The sequence below is a fragment of the Natator depressus genome, chromosome 5 (genome assembly GCF_965152275.1).
Source record: "Natator depressus isolate rNatDep1 chromosome 5, rNatDep2.hap1, whole genome shotgun sequence".
NCBI lineage: Eukaryota > Metazoa > Chordata > Testudines > Cheloniidae > Natator > Natator depressus.
Genome location: NC_134238.1, coordinates 38,061,845 through 38,078,190, shown reverse-complemented (window position 1 = coordinate 38,078,190; position 16,346 = coordinate 38,061,845). Strand labels below are relative to the sequence as shown.

At 39.9% G+C, this 16,346-nt stretch overlaps 1 protein-coding gene across 3 annotated transcripts in view; it reads left to right on the top strand.

The window, feature by feature from the left end:
• ERCC8 (ERCC excision repair 8, CSA ubiquitin ligase complex subunit) overlaps window positions 1-16,346 on the top strand; it is a 53,361-nt gene that overhangs the window by 21,040 nt on the left and 15,975 nt on the right. For 2 of the 3 annotated variants that reach the window (XM_074952589.1, XM_074952590.1), the window contains exons 8-10: window positions 2,965-3,068; window positions 5,372-5,496; window positions 11,202-11,399. In XM_074952589.1, coding sequence (XP_074808690.1) covers window positions 2,965-3,068; window positions 5,372-5,496; window positions 11,202-11,399 — 427 coding nt within the window. Of the gene's footprint in view, window positions 1-722; window positions 871-2,964; window positions 3,069-5,371; window positions 5,497-11,201; window positions 11,400-16,346 lie in introns of those variants that run through there. The other variant, XM_074952591.1, reaches the window with a different exon arrangement.

Sequence of the window (16,346 nt, the reverse complement as noted above, 5' to 3'; positions counted from 1 at the left end):
ACAAATGGGAGGAAGCCAGGCCCAGCACCCAGTCCATGGTTTCCGTACATTGACAACAGAATCCTGAGCCACTGCAGGGAAATACGGGTGCAATTGCCAGGAACTGACACACCTGCTCCAATGAGTTTGCCATTTAGAAGGACATCACTAAAAAGATAAAAATACGCTTGTAGATGCCAAGCCAGGTACTAACTGAGAATTGTTTTGTTTTTTGTTTTATTGTTCTCTTTCTATTCATGAAAATGTAGAGGTGCAAAGAACAATTGACTAATATAGATTAGTGTTTGGGAACCTCGTCAAAGACTTTAAAAAAGTCTTTTTACAAGTGATCTGGAAAACTGATAGATACTTGGAGTGGAATGTCTGTCCATGCATATGTAACACAGGCCTGCTGGATGTGGGGCTCTGTCCCCCGCTAGTGGCACCTTAGACCACTTAGAGATTAAGGAGTCTGCTACAACCTCATCTGGCTTTTAGCTCATACAGTAGAGGCTCATACACTAAGCTTCAGAGGTCCCAGGTTCAATCCTGCCTGCTGCGTTACACACAGAAGTAGCTTGAAGAAGGCACAGAGATAAGAGGGAGAAGAAAACAAATGGTAGAGTTAGATGTTCACTATTGACAAAGGAAATGAGAAGATGTGGGGCTTGAGAAATCAGACCAAAGATATGATTTGTGTGTGTTCCTTGATGGATGACCTGCTAAGGATGACTTTCTCACAGGATACAGTTACAAAGGACAGAGAGAGAATCTTCATCTTTCTTCAAGAATACTGCTTTGTAGGAACATAGTGAAGAACTCTCTAGCTGCAGTAGAAATACTGGGGCTGATTATAGGTGCAAAAGTGGGAAAGCTTTTCAGAGAAGAGAAAAAAAGGTATGTGATCCATCAGATTTCAGCTGGTAAAGCTGTCATGTTCTGAATGTTAATTTGAGTTAATTTCCAAATTTAGTTATGAACTGAGTTCTATCTCAGGCCTCTTCATGGGTTCCTGTTGCTTTTTAAAGGTAACTTCACCCTTTGTTGAAGGCATCTCATTCCTAGAATTCAAAGTGTTTAAGCAGTCCATGTCCTGCTGACTTCCTTACTACATCTAAATATCAATGTGTAGCAGCTGTGACGGGGACACACAGAGTTCAAGTTTCAACATGGATTTGTGACAGAGGATCCTTGCTGAAGGATGTGTGGTTATGGAACGTGCTTCCCACAGGAGATTGAGCTAACCCCCTTCAAAGCATGCAACAAGCTATGCCTTTTTAAACAAGCATTTCCTCAGCACTCGTGTTGTAAGACACCCAGCACAGAGGGAGCCAGTCACCAGCACTTGGTTACTGTAAGCAACAGGTTTAAAGAAGAGGAAAGAAAGCTCTATCTCTTTTTTTTTTTTTTTTTTTTACACACCTCTATTAGTGGTGCATGATATATCTCAAATCTTGTAGGCTGTTCAGTGACTACAATGAATACATTTAAATACATATGTTTTCAGGTAGAGATTCTCTCTTAAGATGCATGCAAAGGTTTGAGTCCCAGGGAAGTTACTCAGATTTACTAACATTCAACCAGTACTGAACCCAGAAGTGAATAACACATTTAACCAGATTCCCTGAGCTTGACATAAAGCATTCAGAGAGACCTCTGCTGGGAAGAGAATTTTCTGTAGCTGGGTACCTGTAGCTCTTGGTGTCTTCACTATAATTCAGTATACCTGGAATCTGTGAAGGTACAGGTGTTTATACTTTGTTAGCTGCCTAATTTTAGCTGAAATAAAAAAAAAAATTGGAGAAAGCCAAAATTTGGCTAACTTGGAAGTATACTGTTATGGTACAGCTGTGCATTGTCAGGTTGTGAACCTAAGGAAAATACCCACTGCTATGTCTTTTGCTTAATATTTCCATTTTAAAAAAAACATGTTTTCGCTGCTGACTACATTGAGATCATGGACAAGCTACTCTTGACTGTGTCCCTCTACTTAGTTTGTGTGACTGGACACTATTTTTAAAATTATAGGAATCCAGACAGAGACAGATTGTTGTAAACTTATGACCTATCTTCAAGAATAGGGAAGATAAAGCCTGAATGAATGAATGAATGAACAATCTATAAGAGCTGCAGAGAGAATTAGTGCCCCCAACATTTTGTATCTTATTCACTCAGGAATGCAGAACATTTTCTTACTGTTAAATTTTGGTGTTCGCCTTCTTTTTCTTTTCTTGTTGTGTGTGTGTGTGTGTGTGTGTGTGTGTGTGTGAAATCAAGTAGACTTCGTGTCACCATAAATATGTATTATATAAAGTGGGTACAATTTGGGGTCTCTCCTCCAGAACAAGTGTGTGTGTATTATATTCTCAGATGAAGGCAAAATATGCTGCTGCCTTTATTAATCCAAATCTATTTTTACACAGAAAACGTTGTTGGAAATACTTGGTACCACTGATTCATAAGCAAAATGAAAAGCTGCTGCTTTCAGTTGGTGCACTGCTGCCTTTTCAGCATACATTCAGTGTGCAACGTTAGCAGCAGAAAACAGGGGAAAAAATAGCAAAGCAAATAACCTATCTTCTTGTTTACAGAATAGGGACACAATTAATCTTTTCCTCCTTTTATGCTGTTATTTTTAATTACATGGGCATATCATTTCTCCAAGGACTAGATAGACTTGTATCTTGTTCCTTAGCATTTTTGCAACCACATTCTATTTGTTATTGTACTTACACAATATTATTAACAAGTACAATAATATTGTACTAGTTATTCAAACATTGTGTAGATGAGCAAGAAGCTCAAAGTCTGCCTTGATGTCCACTTTCTGCATTCTCATTAGCTTGAATGTGATATCACAAGGTGTAAATCAGGGCAGAATCTAGCGCAAAATGGGAACATCTACTGGACCCATGACAGAAAAAGATGGGGATGTTTGGAGGCAGTTTCTCTAATCAATAAATCCATACAATTTATTTTTCTTAGTGCTGACAGTAGAGTAAAACTCTGGGATGTGAGGAGAGCATCTGGATGTCTGATTACTCTTGATCAGTACAATGGGGAGAAGTCAAAAGCATCTTCTGAAGCAGGTAATAAAGAATATATTTATAAAGGAAATATGATGGTGGTGGTACGCTACATCTTTACCTAGAAGCATTCTTGAATTTCATTCCATCACAGTTTTTAATGCAAGAAATGACCATTGTGATCATCTAGTATGATCTCTTGTATAACACAGACCATAGAATTTCACCTGGTAACTCCTGCATTAAACCCAGTAACTTGTGGCTGAACTAGAGCATATCTTTTTAAAAGGCATACTGGATAAAATCTTGGCTCTGTTTGAAGTCAATGGGAATTTAAAGTTTTCAAATAATGGAGAATTGACCACACCCCTTAATAAGTTGTTCCAGTGGTTAATTACCCTTACTGTTAAACAATGTGTGCATATTTCCAGTTTGTCTGGCTAGCTTCAAGTTCCAGCCACTGGATTTTGTTATGCTTTGGTCTTCTAGATTAACGAGCTCTCTATTATTAGATATCTTCATCTATACTAAGCAAGACATATATATGTATTAGGTTAGTTATAAAATTCAAAATTTAATTTTAACTTTGCTTAATGCTAAATTATGCTGTTACTTGAATACTAACAAAGGTGGATAGGTCCTGGAATATACTAAATATGCCCTGGTTAAAACATTAACATTATTAACATTTTATACGAATGCAGCTAAACACAATTTCTGCACTTGGGAAGCAAACTAAATTAAAGGAACAGCACCGTACTTTAAATCGTAGTTCAGAAATTAATTTGGATTAATTCTGGATCCAAGTTCCATACACTGGACAAACAAAACCAAATATTAGATCTCATAAAGCATCTTCTGAAACGAAAGAGGGTGTTTGATTTTAAAACGGACAAAGTAAAAGACTGTGTCTAATCCTAATCCTGAAAAGATTAACTCGTGCCTAAATTTAAGCACTGTGAGCAGTCCCATAAATTGGACTAATTACAGTGTGTAAAGTTAATCATGTAGGATCAGAGTTTTATTCAGGAAAATACTGATGGTGGATTTATACATAAAACAACATTGAGTTTGTTCTGTAGGCTGTGGTTTAGCTTTGTGCTGTGTCATGTTCTCTGTTGCATATATGGAATATGAATGTTTGGTTTTGAGAATTAAAAATGTAATTGACACTCAAAGTTATTGAAATGACAACATACTGGGAGAACTAAGAATTTCTTTTTAATTTAGCTTACAACTTTTGGGTCCCAACAAATGGACTTCTGTGTATGTTGTCTTAAAATGGATTAATGAAAGTACAAAGATCGATAACTCAGAGAGGTGCTTTAGAAATGCCAAAGACGGGTGGGAGGGGGAATCTGTTCTCTTGGATGACTGTTGTATGTTAGAGATTTTTAAACACACAATTCCTGTGCTCCCCGCTTGATTATTTTTTTTCTCTCTGGAAGGACAAATTTTGAAGTGTGTGTGTATATAGTTTCATGAGAACAGTTAGGTTTGTGGTGTTTTTAAAATAGGAACTGAGGAACAAATTGTCAACAATGGAAGAGAAACATTTGAAATACTAGATCAGAACTGTAAAATAAACTTAGCTCAGTAATTTCTTCAAAAAATTTTGCAAAGCAGGTAAAGCAGTTTTAACAAAGTAAAATGGAAGCTCCAAATTACGAACTTGGTGAAGGGGACTAAGCGTGCAAAAGACTTCTTTACATATGTAAAAAATGTAGATGTAAACAATCTTTGTGGTGGGGTGCTACAGAACAGATCATTAGACAAATAGCTTTCACATCATGCTCACAAAGAGCTTATATTTTATGCTGCAAAAGAGAAATATATTCTTATTATAGACGGAGGAAAAGCTGTCTACAGAAACACTTGTAAACCTTTAAAATAGTGTCAGATCCTGCATTATTTCTGCATCCAAAACAACCATTAAAGTCAGTCAATGTTTTGCCAAAGACACAGAGTTCAGGATTGGGTCCTTTTTGGAAGTCGTCATTAACACTTTGCTCTACTTTTGATGTTACTGTAATGTCATCTGAGCATCATGATGTCTGCAGAAAGTGGAAAGGGCATTGAAACTTTTGTATGTTTACTCTCATTTTGAATGAAGTACGTTCAAACACACATAATACATTCACCATATAGAACCTAACATAGAAGGAACTTCATCACTTGGCATCAAAATCCAAAGGTTTTACAATATATATTTTATAAGAACCTTTGTTGCTTTCAAATAAACATTTATATATTCTTGAGTGGAAAGTTGTTTGAATATTTAAATAGTGCATTCAGTACTACAGGTGTACAAAATAAAATAATAAATCTTCCCTAAATAACTGAACAGACTCATATTTTCCTGACAGCAAACACTGCTCATAATGGAAGAGTTAATGGCTTATGCTTTACAAGTGATGGGCTTCATCTTCTGACTATTGGTACAGATGACCGGATGAGACTCTGGAATAGTTCCAGTGGGGAAAACACATTGGTAAGGTTTTTAAAGGACCTTCAGTTGCATTTCTTGGTTACTTTTAAGAGACTAATAGACCAGTGGTCCAGTTATGATACATAATTTAGCTTTGGAAGTAAATCTCGTGCTGGACACTGCTACGTAATCTCAGTTGATCTATGTATTTTTAATCAAAATAATTTATTTTCTATCATTTTGTCAAGTGAAAATTAGTAACTAAGAGGCCTGCATGGCCCACCATTTGAAAATGAGACTATAAAACCAGTCATTTGTGACAGTAGCTCAAATCCAGGTCAGGCTGGCAGTAACCAGAAAGCACTAACATCTGTTGGCAGCTTGTCTGAAATAAATTTGGTTCTCAGTCTACTTTTCACTGGGTGGGTGTCCATACCACAGACTGAATAAGTATGGAGACTGAATTAATCTCTTGTCAGTAGGTATAGCTCTTTCCAAATAAGTTTGAGACCCGCTGAGAGAAGTAGGCTGCATATAGCCCTCTTTATGCAGTCTGTTTTCTACGTGCTCCCTCCCAACCCTTTTAGCCACTGGAGGGCCACTTCTCATTGGTTCCAACCACAGAGGATCCTGAATGGCCTTTTTAGGTAATTCCTGAAGGCCATCTCCACCCCCCTCCAAGCAAAAGGACACCTTCATGCAGATTGCACCAAGGCAGTGGGGTCATCCAGTAGGGACAACTAATGCCTGGTGTCACAGATCACAACAACCTTTCAGTAGGAATACAGATTATATTCCTTCATCTCTCTAGTCTCCCTACCCCCAGTACTCTCGTGCCTGCTTTAAACTGCTGCTGCACCTGCTCCCTAGAGAATATTAGATATACAGTCCCAATGAAAATACAACTCTAGTGATATAAAATTAAAGTTTCGGAACACTCTAAAAACATTTAATTAAGAACTTAGATAAGTATAAATGGCAATCCCTACCCAAAAGTACAAACTGAGGGCCAAATCCTGCTCCCATTCAAGTAAATGACAAAAAACTCCTGTTAGTGGGAACAGGATAAGCCCTAAAGTGAGCGTAAAAATCTGGCAGCATTTTCCTTTTGGCAGGGGTTGATCTTGCTGGGAAGAGATTAGTGGGTTCCTTCTGATGCAAAAAGGCTCAGTACCCCACCTAGATATTCTAAGGGTATGTCTTCACTGCAGCATTAATTCAGCACCAGCATTCATTGATAGGCACCAGATTCTGAGTATCTGGGTTAGCCTGGGTGTGGGCAGCCACACTGCAAAGTCATACCTGAGTTACTGTTGCTACCCCTTCGTGCTACGTTTACGCATGTGGGTTGCTGAGACTTCCGGGGGCATATCCCATGCTTCTTTGTGCTACCTTAAGATGGCCTGCTTATGATTCTTTCCCAGTGAATTGTGGGAAAACTTGTCTGTTTTTCAGGGCACATGGTGGGGAATTGCGGGATGCGTGATTTAGTCTGCATCCTCATTGTAAAATGGGTAATGTTACCAGCCCAAATGAAAGCCTCACTCAGGTTTTAGCCTACAGCCCCATATAAGTGATCTAGCCCAGACTGAAAGCACCACTAAACTCAGATGAGAAGGTTTTGTTCATGGATGGGAAGGGGGTGAGGGGCAACACCTGAGTAAGATCCCAAGTGTTAACTCTGCTGTGAAGACATACCCCAAAGGGAGGTGGGAGTGGCACTCCAGAGAGTGGATATAAAGAGAGTGGGCTGAGGAGCCCTGGGCGTAGCAATGACTAAGGAGAAGGCTTAGAGCTGAAACTTACCTTTGATAATACTGTCAAAATTCCAGAAAGAGGGTGAATTTTGGCTTTGGACAGTTTGTAGATTTTGTTACGGAGCACGTTGAGAGAGGCATTTCCTCACAGCATCCCTCAAGAATTACTCTGGAGTCTGAGTAAATATTTATCCCTTTTAAGTTGGCAAGGAGAGTTTGGCCTATAGAATTAGGTTACCTTCTTACTGGGGAAGAAATGGGTGGATGCAAAAACAGAGAATATTTAAGTATTTGCTCTCTTGAATAGGGATTTTGATTACAAAAGCAGAAGCAAAGTTTACCACTTCTACCATTCTTTGTGTGGATCCCACTTACGGTGTGCATGCACCTCATGTGCACAAGATCAGAATTTTTGACCAGCAGTGCCTTTGGGGGCTGCATCTGTGCCCTGCATGATTTCATGCTCTCCCATCTGAGGGAATAAAAGGCAGAGTGGCACCGACCACCTCATTTCCTGCTTCTTCCAAGGCAGAACTTGATGGTGTCCACCTGCTATCCCATAGTGCCCTTTCTTATACACAAGTTTGTAGATATTAGTACATATTTCCAGTTAGGATTTGCAGCCCTCTTTCTGTGTACATGCATGGGAATGACGAGGTGGGCTGTTGGGTTGTTTCTGCCTTTACCCTTGATTACTGTTGGTGCTGAGGGTCATGCCCCTTACCCCTGTCAACCTTCCCCGTGGAGCTGGGCTGTGAGCAGGACCACGACTCAGCGTGGGGGGCCATGCAGACAGGGGTAAAGAGGCTGAGGCTGGGGCCGCAGCTGGGGGGAGGGTCTGAGAGCAGAGCCGTGGTTGGGGGCGGGGGCAGGAATGGAGCCATAGCCGATCTGCGGTGGGGACTGGTAGCCAGCCCGCAGCCAGATGTGGCTCCACTCCCAGCCCTACGTGTGGCTGAGGCTGGGGGCAGAGCCAGGAGCGGAACCACGCTGAGGCTGGGGATTGGGCCAGGACCCAGGGACATGGCTGCGGTCAGGGCCGGAGCAGAGCTGTGGGCGGGGAGGGAGCTGCCCCCCCACTTCCCACGAAGGTCTCTGCCTTAAGGTTAAAGTTCTCAAGTCCTCTCCCTCTCAGCTTACGCAAATGTAGCCAATCGAACTCCATGGACTACAGAGGAGCACCTTTCATTGTCCCTCTGGTCCCAGCTGCAAGCTACCTGCAAAGGCCCTACAACTCCTTTTAATCTGAGCCTGCTGGGCTCGAATGGCTGCTTCCATGCACACACTGACTTAACTTATGTAGCTTCCCCTCGCTCTCAACTTCTGCATTATGGAGCAATGGTAGCTACTTTATTATAGTTAAGAATGTGACCCTGTTTTCGTTATTCAAGTTAGATTTCAACTCTCCTCTCATTTCCATGAGTGTGGAAATATTTTTTTTAACCTGAAATTTCTCTGTTGGGAGCTTATTCCTTCACCCACTTACTTCCCTGGTCCTTCTCGCATGAACAGAGAGCAACAGTACACGAAGTCCAAAGGTGCAAACAATTTGATATTTATTGGGGTGAACTTCCAGCAAGCATGATTCCAGTTTCCTTCCTTAGTGTCCCCCTTCCCAGCTCTGACACCACAGAGCCTTACCTGTGTCCCTGTTCCCATTTCCCCCTTTAGCAAAACATGATTCCAATTTCCCGACCCCCATCCCTGTTCCCATTCCCCCACACACACACGCCCACCCACTACCTGATTGACTGCAGACTATATAGAAAAACTTGAGTTCTGCTTAGCTATACCTTAACCAATCATTTTACTGAAATTTAACTAACCAATCCTAACATATTGTAACATGATTATTTAACCAGTTATATCCCACCACCTTAATTAGTTTACACCCAGCAAAATTAATTATACGGCAGACAGAAACAATCACAGAACCAGACAGAGATTATACAGACAATAGAGAAATGGGGACTACAGTGATAGAACAACAAAGAAATGAGGAGTACTTGGGGCACCTTAGAGACTAGCAAATTTATTTGAGCATAAGCTTTTGTGAGCTACAGCTCACTTCATCGGATGCAAAGCAATGAAGTGAGCTGTAACTCACGAAAGCTTATGCTCAAATAAATTTGTTAGTCTCTAAGGTGCCACAAGTACTCCTTTTCTTTTTGCGAATACAGACTAACACGGCTGCTACTCTGAAAGAAATGAGGATTTCACATCCTAGCTATTGATAAGTGAGTTCTTGCCAGACAGGATACTATCAAACTAAGTTTCCTTTTACATCTTCTAAGCACTTCCCTTTCTCTGGAGGCAATAGGCATTGTCAGGACAGGATTGTATTCCTAACAGCCCAATAGCACCTTATTTCAATGTGACTAGTTTGGAATGTGAGGATGTGACCCTTCGCTTCCCAGCTTATGGCTGCCTCTGTTGCTTAGCCAAAGATCTTAGCCGAAGCACAGGACCTCAGATTGTCACAGTAAGAGAAGGACCTTACACCGGCAGACAGTGGTTTTGATTCTTTCTTTTATACCTCTATAACTAGCTAAGTGATAAGAATACACCTAAATTCTTAGAGTATAGGCCTTTACAGACAGGCCTGAATATCTATATCCTAACATTCTCATATGTGAATTCTGGCCAGAAAAGAAACATTGGGGAAAATGAGGTTAGAGAAGTTATTTTGTGTGTCTCTGTGTGTGATTTTTTGTTTTGTATTTTTGAGTTACAGGACTATGGAGGGGAGGGGGAAAGTATTTTCACATTTGGAAAAAAAATCAATCTTCTTTCTTTGTCATCTGTAGAATAGGTTGGTTCGAGATTCCAGAATTGTATGGCTGTTTTCATTAATGTTTTTTAAGGTTAAGTGAAAATGTTTGATTTAACTATGAAAATATAAATCTCTGAGAGCTCTGTCATATGTTTGATGTCCTTAGAAACTTCTTCATAGTTCTTGCAGAATAGATAATCTTCCATGGAATAGTCTGAATCTATTAACTTCATAAGCCACATGGTTCTGGTTCAACAACTTCAGAAGTGTCTACAGACACACTTGGTGGAGCTTTTAATTTCTGGAAGGTAAATAGTTCTGGTTCAAGGAATGTGCAAGCAATTACTTGTAAATTCCTCACGGAAAGTAACTGGTTTTGCATCAGAAGGCCTGTGCAGAACTTTTTTTCAGCAGTGATTTTGCAGAGAACTGATTATACAATTGGCAATGACACCGAAGAGCCTGTATGCATTAATTGAAAATTGCAACATTGGGTTTTAAATCACTAACAAATTATAATGTCAGAGAGAAATCCATTTACTTGACTTATTTTTGAAATATTTGATATATTGCCATCATGAGAGTTAATCAAAAATTTAAACAACTATAAGAAATTCCCAAACAAAAAATAATTGAGATAGTTATGGATAAAAAGACATATACTTGAATGTAAAATAGCCTTATTGAGATGTTGGCCTTTGGAAGAAATTATGTTATGTTTGAAAGCCAGAAAGCCAGATTTAAAGTTCCACAAACTGTCTTAATACTGGCCATTATACCATCCCACGAATGCTCTTACTAGTAACCATCTTCCCGTTACCAACCAGAAAATGCCATCAGCATAACTAATCTACCCTTTCATACTTTATATTGTGATCTTGGGCCACCTCCTGCCCAACACATATCACCTATCAATCCCAGTTGAAACTCACTCACCTGTTCAGAATGAGAAGAAATGACATCTCTTATGCTTCAAATAGAGTACATTGTTTCATATCTTCCACTCAGTACAATTTACCCTATTCATTATGCTGTTTTCATTAACTTTGGAACCCAAAAATAAGGTGTATGCATTTGGGAAGCTCACAGTTGTGTTAAATTCCAAAGTAGCAAGGTGCTTGCATAACCACTGTTTTATTGAGAATTTAACTCTTAATTTTAAATTTGTTTTAATAATTTAAACCACAAGAATTAGCTTTGTATAATAATAGCTAACAGCTTAATCTTGCATCCTACAGGTGAACTATGGGAAAGTCTGTAATGAAAGCAGAAAAGGACTAAAATTCACCATCTCTACTGGCTGTGATCCAGAATTTGCATTTGTACCATATGGTAGCACCATTGCTGTTTATACAATCTACTCAGGAGAACTGATAACTATGCTTAGGGGACATTATAGTACTGTTGACTGCTGTGTATTTCAGCCTAATTTTCAGGTAAGTGAAGTACTTAAGGGAGTTTAGAATGTTCATAAAATAATGAGTTCATAGATTTTAAGGCCAGAAAGAGATCAACACATCATCTAGTCTGACCTATACAACATAGGCCATAGAATTTCATCCAGATACTCCTATACTGAGTCAAGTAACTTGGGTATGTTAAATCTCATCTTGATTTATAAACATCAAGAGAGGGAGAATCTACCTCTCCCCTTAGTAGTTTATTCCACTGGCTATCTAGTTAATCATTCTCCCTGTCCAAAAAAATTTTTTTCTTTTCTTTTCTTTTCTTTTTTTTTGTAATTTTAATTTGGCTGGCTGTAACTTCCAGCCATTGGTGCTTGTTCTGCCTTTCTCCGATAGATTAAAGAGCTTTTAGTGCCTTTTATTTTCTCCTTGTGCAGCTATTTTTACAACATAGTTAATTCACCTCTTGATATTTTTGTTGATTAGCAAACAAATTGCTCCTTAAGTCTCTCTTTTAAAGATATTTTCTCCAGCTCTCAAATAATTTTTGTGGCTCTTCTCTGCACTCTCCAAATTACAACATCCTTTTTAAAATGGGAACAGCAGTACTGGATGCAGTGTTCCAGAATAAATCTCAGCAATGCTCCATACAGAGGTAAAATTACCTCCCTACTTCACTTTATCTAAACAAGAATCACATTAGCCCTCTTCTACAGCATCGCACAGGAAGCTCCTGTTCAGTTGTTTGTCCAGTATGATTCCTAAATCCTTTTCAGAGTCACTGTTTGTTTTCCAGAATATAGCTTCCCATTCTTGGCCTCTTTGAATATTGGCCCAACTTGAGTACTCTTCCAGTTGTCTTCAGTATTCCAGGATTTATTGAAAATTAACATCAGCAAGCCAGAGATCTCATCCATCAGTTCTTTTAGGAGTCATAGATGGAAGTTATCTGGGCCTGCGGATTTAAAAATATTTATCTGTAGTAGATATTGTTTAACATCCTCCTGAGTTATTAATATACTGGAAAATTAGTTCATCATCCTTATGTGTAATATAAGTACATCATTCTGCTTCTTCCCAAATACAGAACAGAAATATTATTTGAACACTTGAACCTGTGCTGCATCATTATAAACAATTCTACCATCTCCATCTAGTAATGGTCCTGTGCCATTATTAGGATTTCATTTGTTCCTAATACACTTAAAATAAAAATTGCTTGTTGTCCTTAGACCTGCCAGGTATGGATTTTTCTGTGAGGTCTTTAGCTTCTGTCATCAATGTTCTGCACCTCCATAACTTTCCATTTTATATTGCTTTCTGTTTATTTCCCCTTTTCAAATATGTTTATGTATATATTATTTTTAATCGTTACCTTCACTTCCTCTCTTAACCAGGATGGGCTTTTAATCATTAAACTTAATTAGCCCTTTAGAACCTCCACATGTATATAGGACTGGTTGGGATTTGTCCTCTCTTTGGCCATGAATTTCATGATCATTGGTCCCTTAGAAGCCACCAATTTGCTGTCTAGTTATCTATTTATCTTTATCCATCATAAAGAGATCTAAAATAGTTACCTGACATTGCTTTACAATAGCTTCTTTAAGTTGTTGTTATATATACCTACCTTCAAAGAATGGTGTGCCACTTAATTCGTATTTATATATCACTTTGAGATACTGGGAGTAAAGATGCTACAAGTACAATATTATTATTGGCTCAAATTCTGCTTAAGCAAATATGCTATTGACACTGATGAGATGTTAGCCTGATGAAGTATTGAGGACAGCAGGATTTGGCCCATTATTATAACTGAGGGGTTGGATGAAGGCTAATGGAAAAAGGCTAATCTATTGCCCATCTTTAAAAAAGGGAAGAAGGAGGATCCTGGGAACTACAGGCCAGTCAGCCTCACCTCAGTCCCTGGAAAAATCATGGAGCAGGTCCTCAAGGAATCAATTCTGAAGCACTTAGAGGAGAGGAAAGTGATCAGGAACAGTCAGCATGGATTCACCAAGGGAAAGTCATGCCTGACTAATCTAATTGCCTTCTATGACGAGATAACCGGCTCTGTGGATGAGGGGAAAGCGGTGGACATGTTGTTCCTTGACTTTGGCAAAGCTTTTGACACGGTCTCCCACAGAATTCTTTCCAGCAAGTTAGTGTGGGCTGGATGAATGGACTATAAGGTGGATAGAAAGTTGGCTAGATTGTCGGGCTCAACAGGTAGTGATCAATGGCTCCATGTCTAGTTGGCAGCCGGTATCAAGTGGAGTGCCCCAAGGGTCGGTCCTGGGGCCGGTTTTGTTCAATATCTTCATAAATGATCTGGAGGATGGTGTGGATTGCACCCTCAGCAAGTTTGCAGATGACACTAAACTGGGAGGAGAGGTAGATACGCTGGAGGGTAGGGACAGGATACAGAGAGCCCTAGACAAATTAGAGGATTGGGCCAAAAGAAATCTGATGAGGTTCAACAAGGACAAGTGCAGAGTCCTGCACTTAGGACGGAAGAATCCCATGCACCACTACAGACTAGGGACCGAATGGCTCGGCAACAGTTCTGCAGAAAAGGACCTAAGGGTTACAGTGGACGAGAAGCTGGATATGAGTCAACAGTGTGCCCTTGTTGCCAAGAAGGCCAATGGCATTTTGGGATGTATATGTAGGGGCATTGCCAGCAGATCGAGGGACGTGATCGTTCCCCTCTATTCGACATTGGTGAGGCCTCATCTGGAGTACTGTGTCTAGTTTTGGGCCCCACACTACAAGAAGGATGTGGGAAAATTGGAAAGAGTCCAGCGGAGGGCAACAAAAATGATTAGGGGACTGGAACACATGACTTATGAGGAGAGGCGGAGGGAACTGGGATTGTTTAATCTGCAGAAGAGAAGAATGAGGGGGGATTTGATAGCTGCTTTCAACTACCTGAAAGGGGTTCCAAAGAGGATGGCTCTAGACTGCTCTCAGTGGTAGCAGATGACAGAACAAGGAGTAATGGTCTCAAGTTGCAGTGGGGGAGGTTTAGGTTGGATATGAGGAAAAACTTTTTCACTAGGAGGGTGGTGAAACACTGGAATGCATTACCTAGGGTGGTGGTGGAATCTCCTTCCTTAGATATTTTTAAGGTCAGGCTTGCCAAAGCACTGGCTGGGATGATTTAGTTGGGGATTGGTCCTGCTTTGAGCAGGGGATTGAACTAGATGACCTCCTGAGGTCCCTTCCAACCCTGATATTCTATGATTCTATGATTCTTTTGGAGGCTGTGCAGAGGGAAGCCTGGTTGTGAAATCTGCTGTAGGAGTTCAGTATTTTGCATTTACTGTCTGGTGTTCAGATAATAAACATGGTTTGAGAGTTCCTGACAGAGTCAGGAGTAGGGACAATGTCTTGTCTGTAAAGCACCATGCAAATCTAAGGAACAGTATAAATAAGGTTATGAATCTGTCACAGTTTCCATGATTTTATGAGACCTCCATGATGTCTTGAATATTCCAATAATTCAGCCCTGGGCAGTGGGGCTTGGTCTTCAGCTTCAGCCCCAGGCAGCGGGGCTCGGGCTTCAGCTTCGGCTTCAATAAATCTGAGATTTATTATTTATTGCCCACATCCTGTCCATGACTTTTAATAAAAATACCTGTGCCAAAAACATGGCCTTAAGTATAAAGTGAGTCACTGATGTGTGAAGAATTGCAACTTCATTGGAAAATTTAGCTGCTTTTCTCCTGAGACCTTGCTTTTTTTGTACAGTAAGTGTCTATTACAACTACCTACAAAGGCAGTTGATGACCTGCCCTGATGTGGCAAGTCAGTAAGTGTACAGAAAAATTAAGATAATTACAAACTAAACAAGGTTTATGTGCATTCTGTGTTAGGAATTCCCAGAATTACACTATACTCTGCCACAGACGTGCATCGTGCTTTGCAGTCTACATATTGTTCTGCTCTTAATTGACTCAGGAGCTCAAATAAGTTTGTTTTGTGTTAATATAATTTTATTTACTGTAAACTCTAGGCTAACTGAAAACCATACAATCCTTGGACAGGAAAGCAAGACAGAATAGTTATAATGTTCACAGTAAATATACTGCAGAAAGAACAAGGAGTACTTGTGGCACCTTAGAGACTAACAAATTTATTTGAACATAAGCTTTCGTGGGCTAAAGCCCACTTCATCAGATGCATGCAGTGGAAAATACAGTAGGAAGATATGGATATATCTATATATATACACAGAGAGCGTGAAAAAATGGGGGTTGCCATACCAACTCTTAACGAGATCAAACAATTAAGGTGGGCTGTTATCAGCAGGAGAAAAAAAACTTTTGTAGTGATAATCAGGATGGCCCATTCAAACAGTGTGAGTAACAGTAGGGGAGAAATTAGCATGGGGAAATAGTTTTTAGTTAATGTAATGACTCATCCACTCGCAGTCTTTATTGAAGCCTAATTTAATTGTCCAATTTGCAGATTAATTCCAGTTCTGCTGTTTCTCGTTGGAGTCTGTTCTTGAAGCTTTTTTGTTGAATAATTGCAACTTTTAGGTCTGTAATTGAGTGTCCAGGGAGATTGAAGTGTTCTCTGACTGGCTTTTGAATGTTATAATTCTTGACGTCTGATTTGTGTCCATTTATTCTTTTGCGTGGAGATTGTCCGGTTTGGCCAATGTACATGGCAGAGGGGCATTGCTGGCACATGATGGCATATATCACATTGGTAGATGTGCAGGTGAACGAGCCTCTGATAGTGTGGCTGATGTGATTAGGTCCAATGATGATGTCCCTCGAATAGATATGTGGACAGAGTTGGCAACGGGCTTTGTTGCAAGGATAGGTTCCTGGGCTAGTTTTTTTGTTGTTTGGTGTGTAGTTACTAGTGAGTATTTGCTTCAGGTTGGGGGCTGTCTGTAAGTGAGGACTGGCCTGTCTCCCAAGATCTGTGAGAGTGAGGGATCGTCCTTCAGGATAGGTTGTA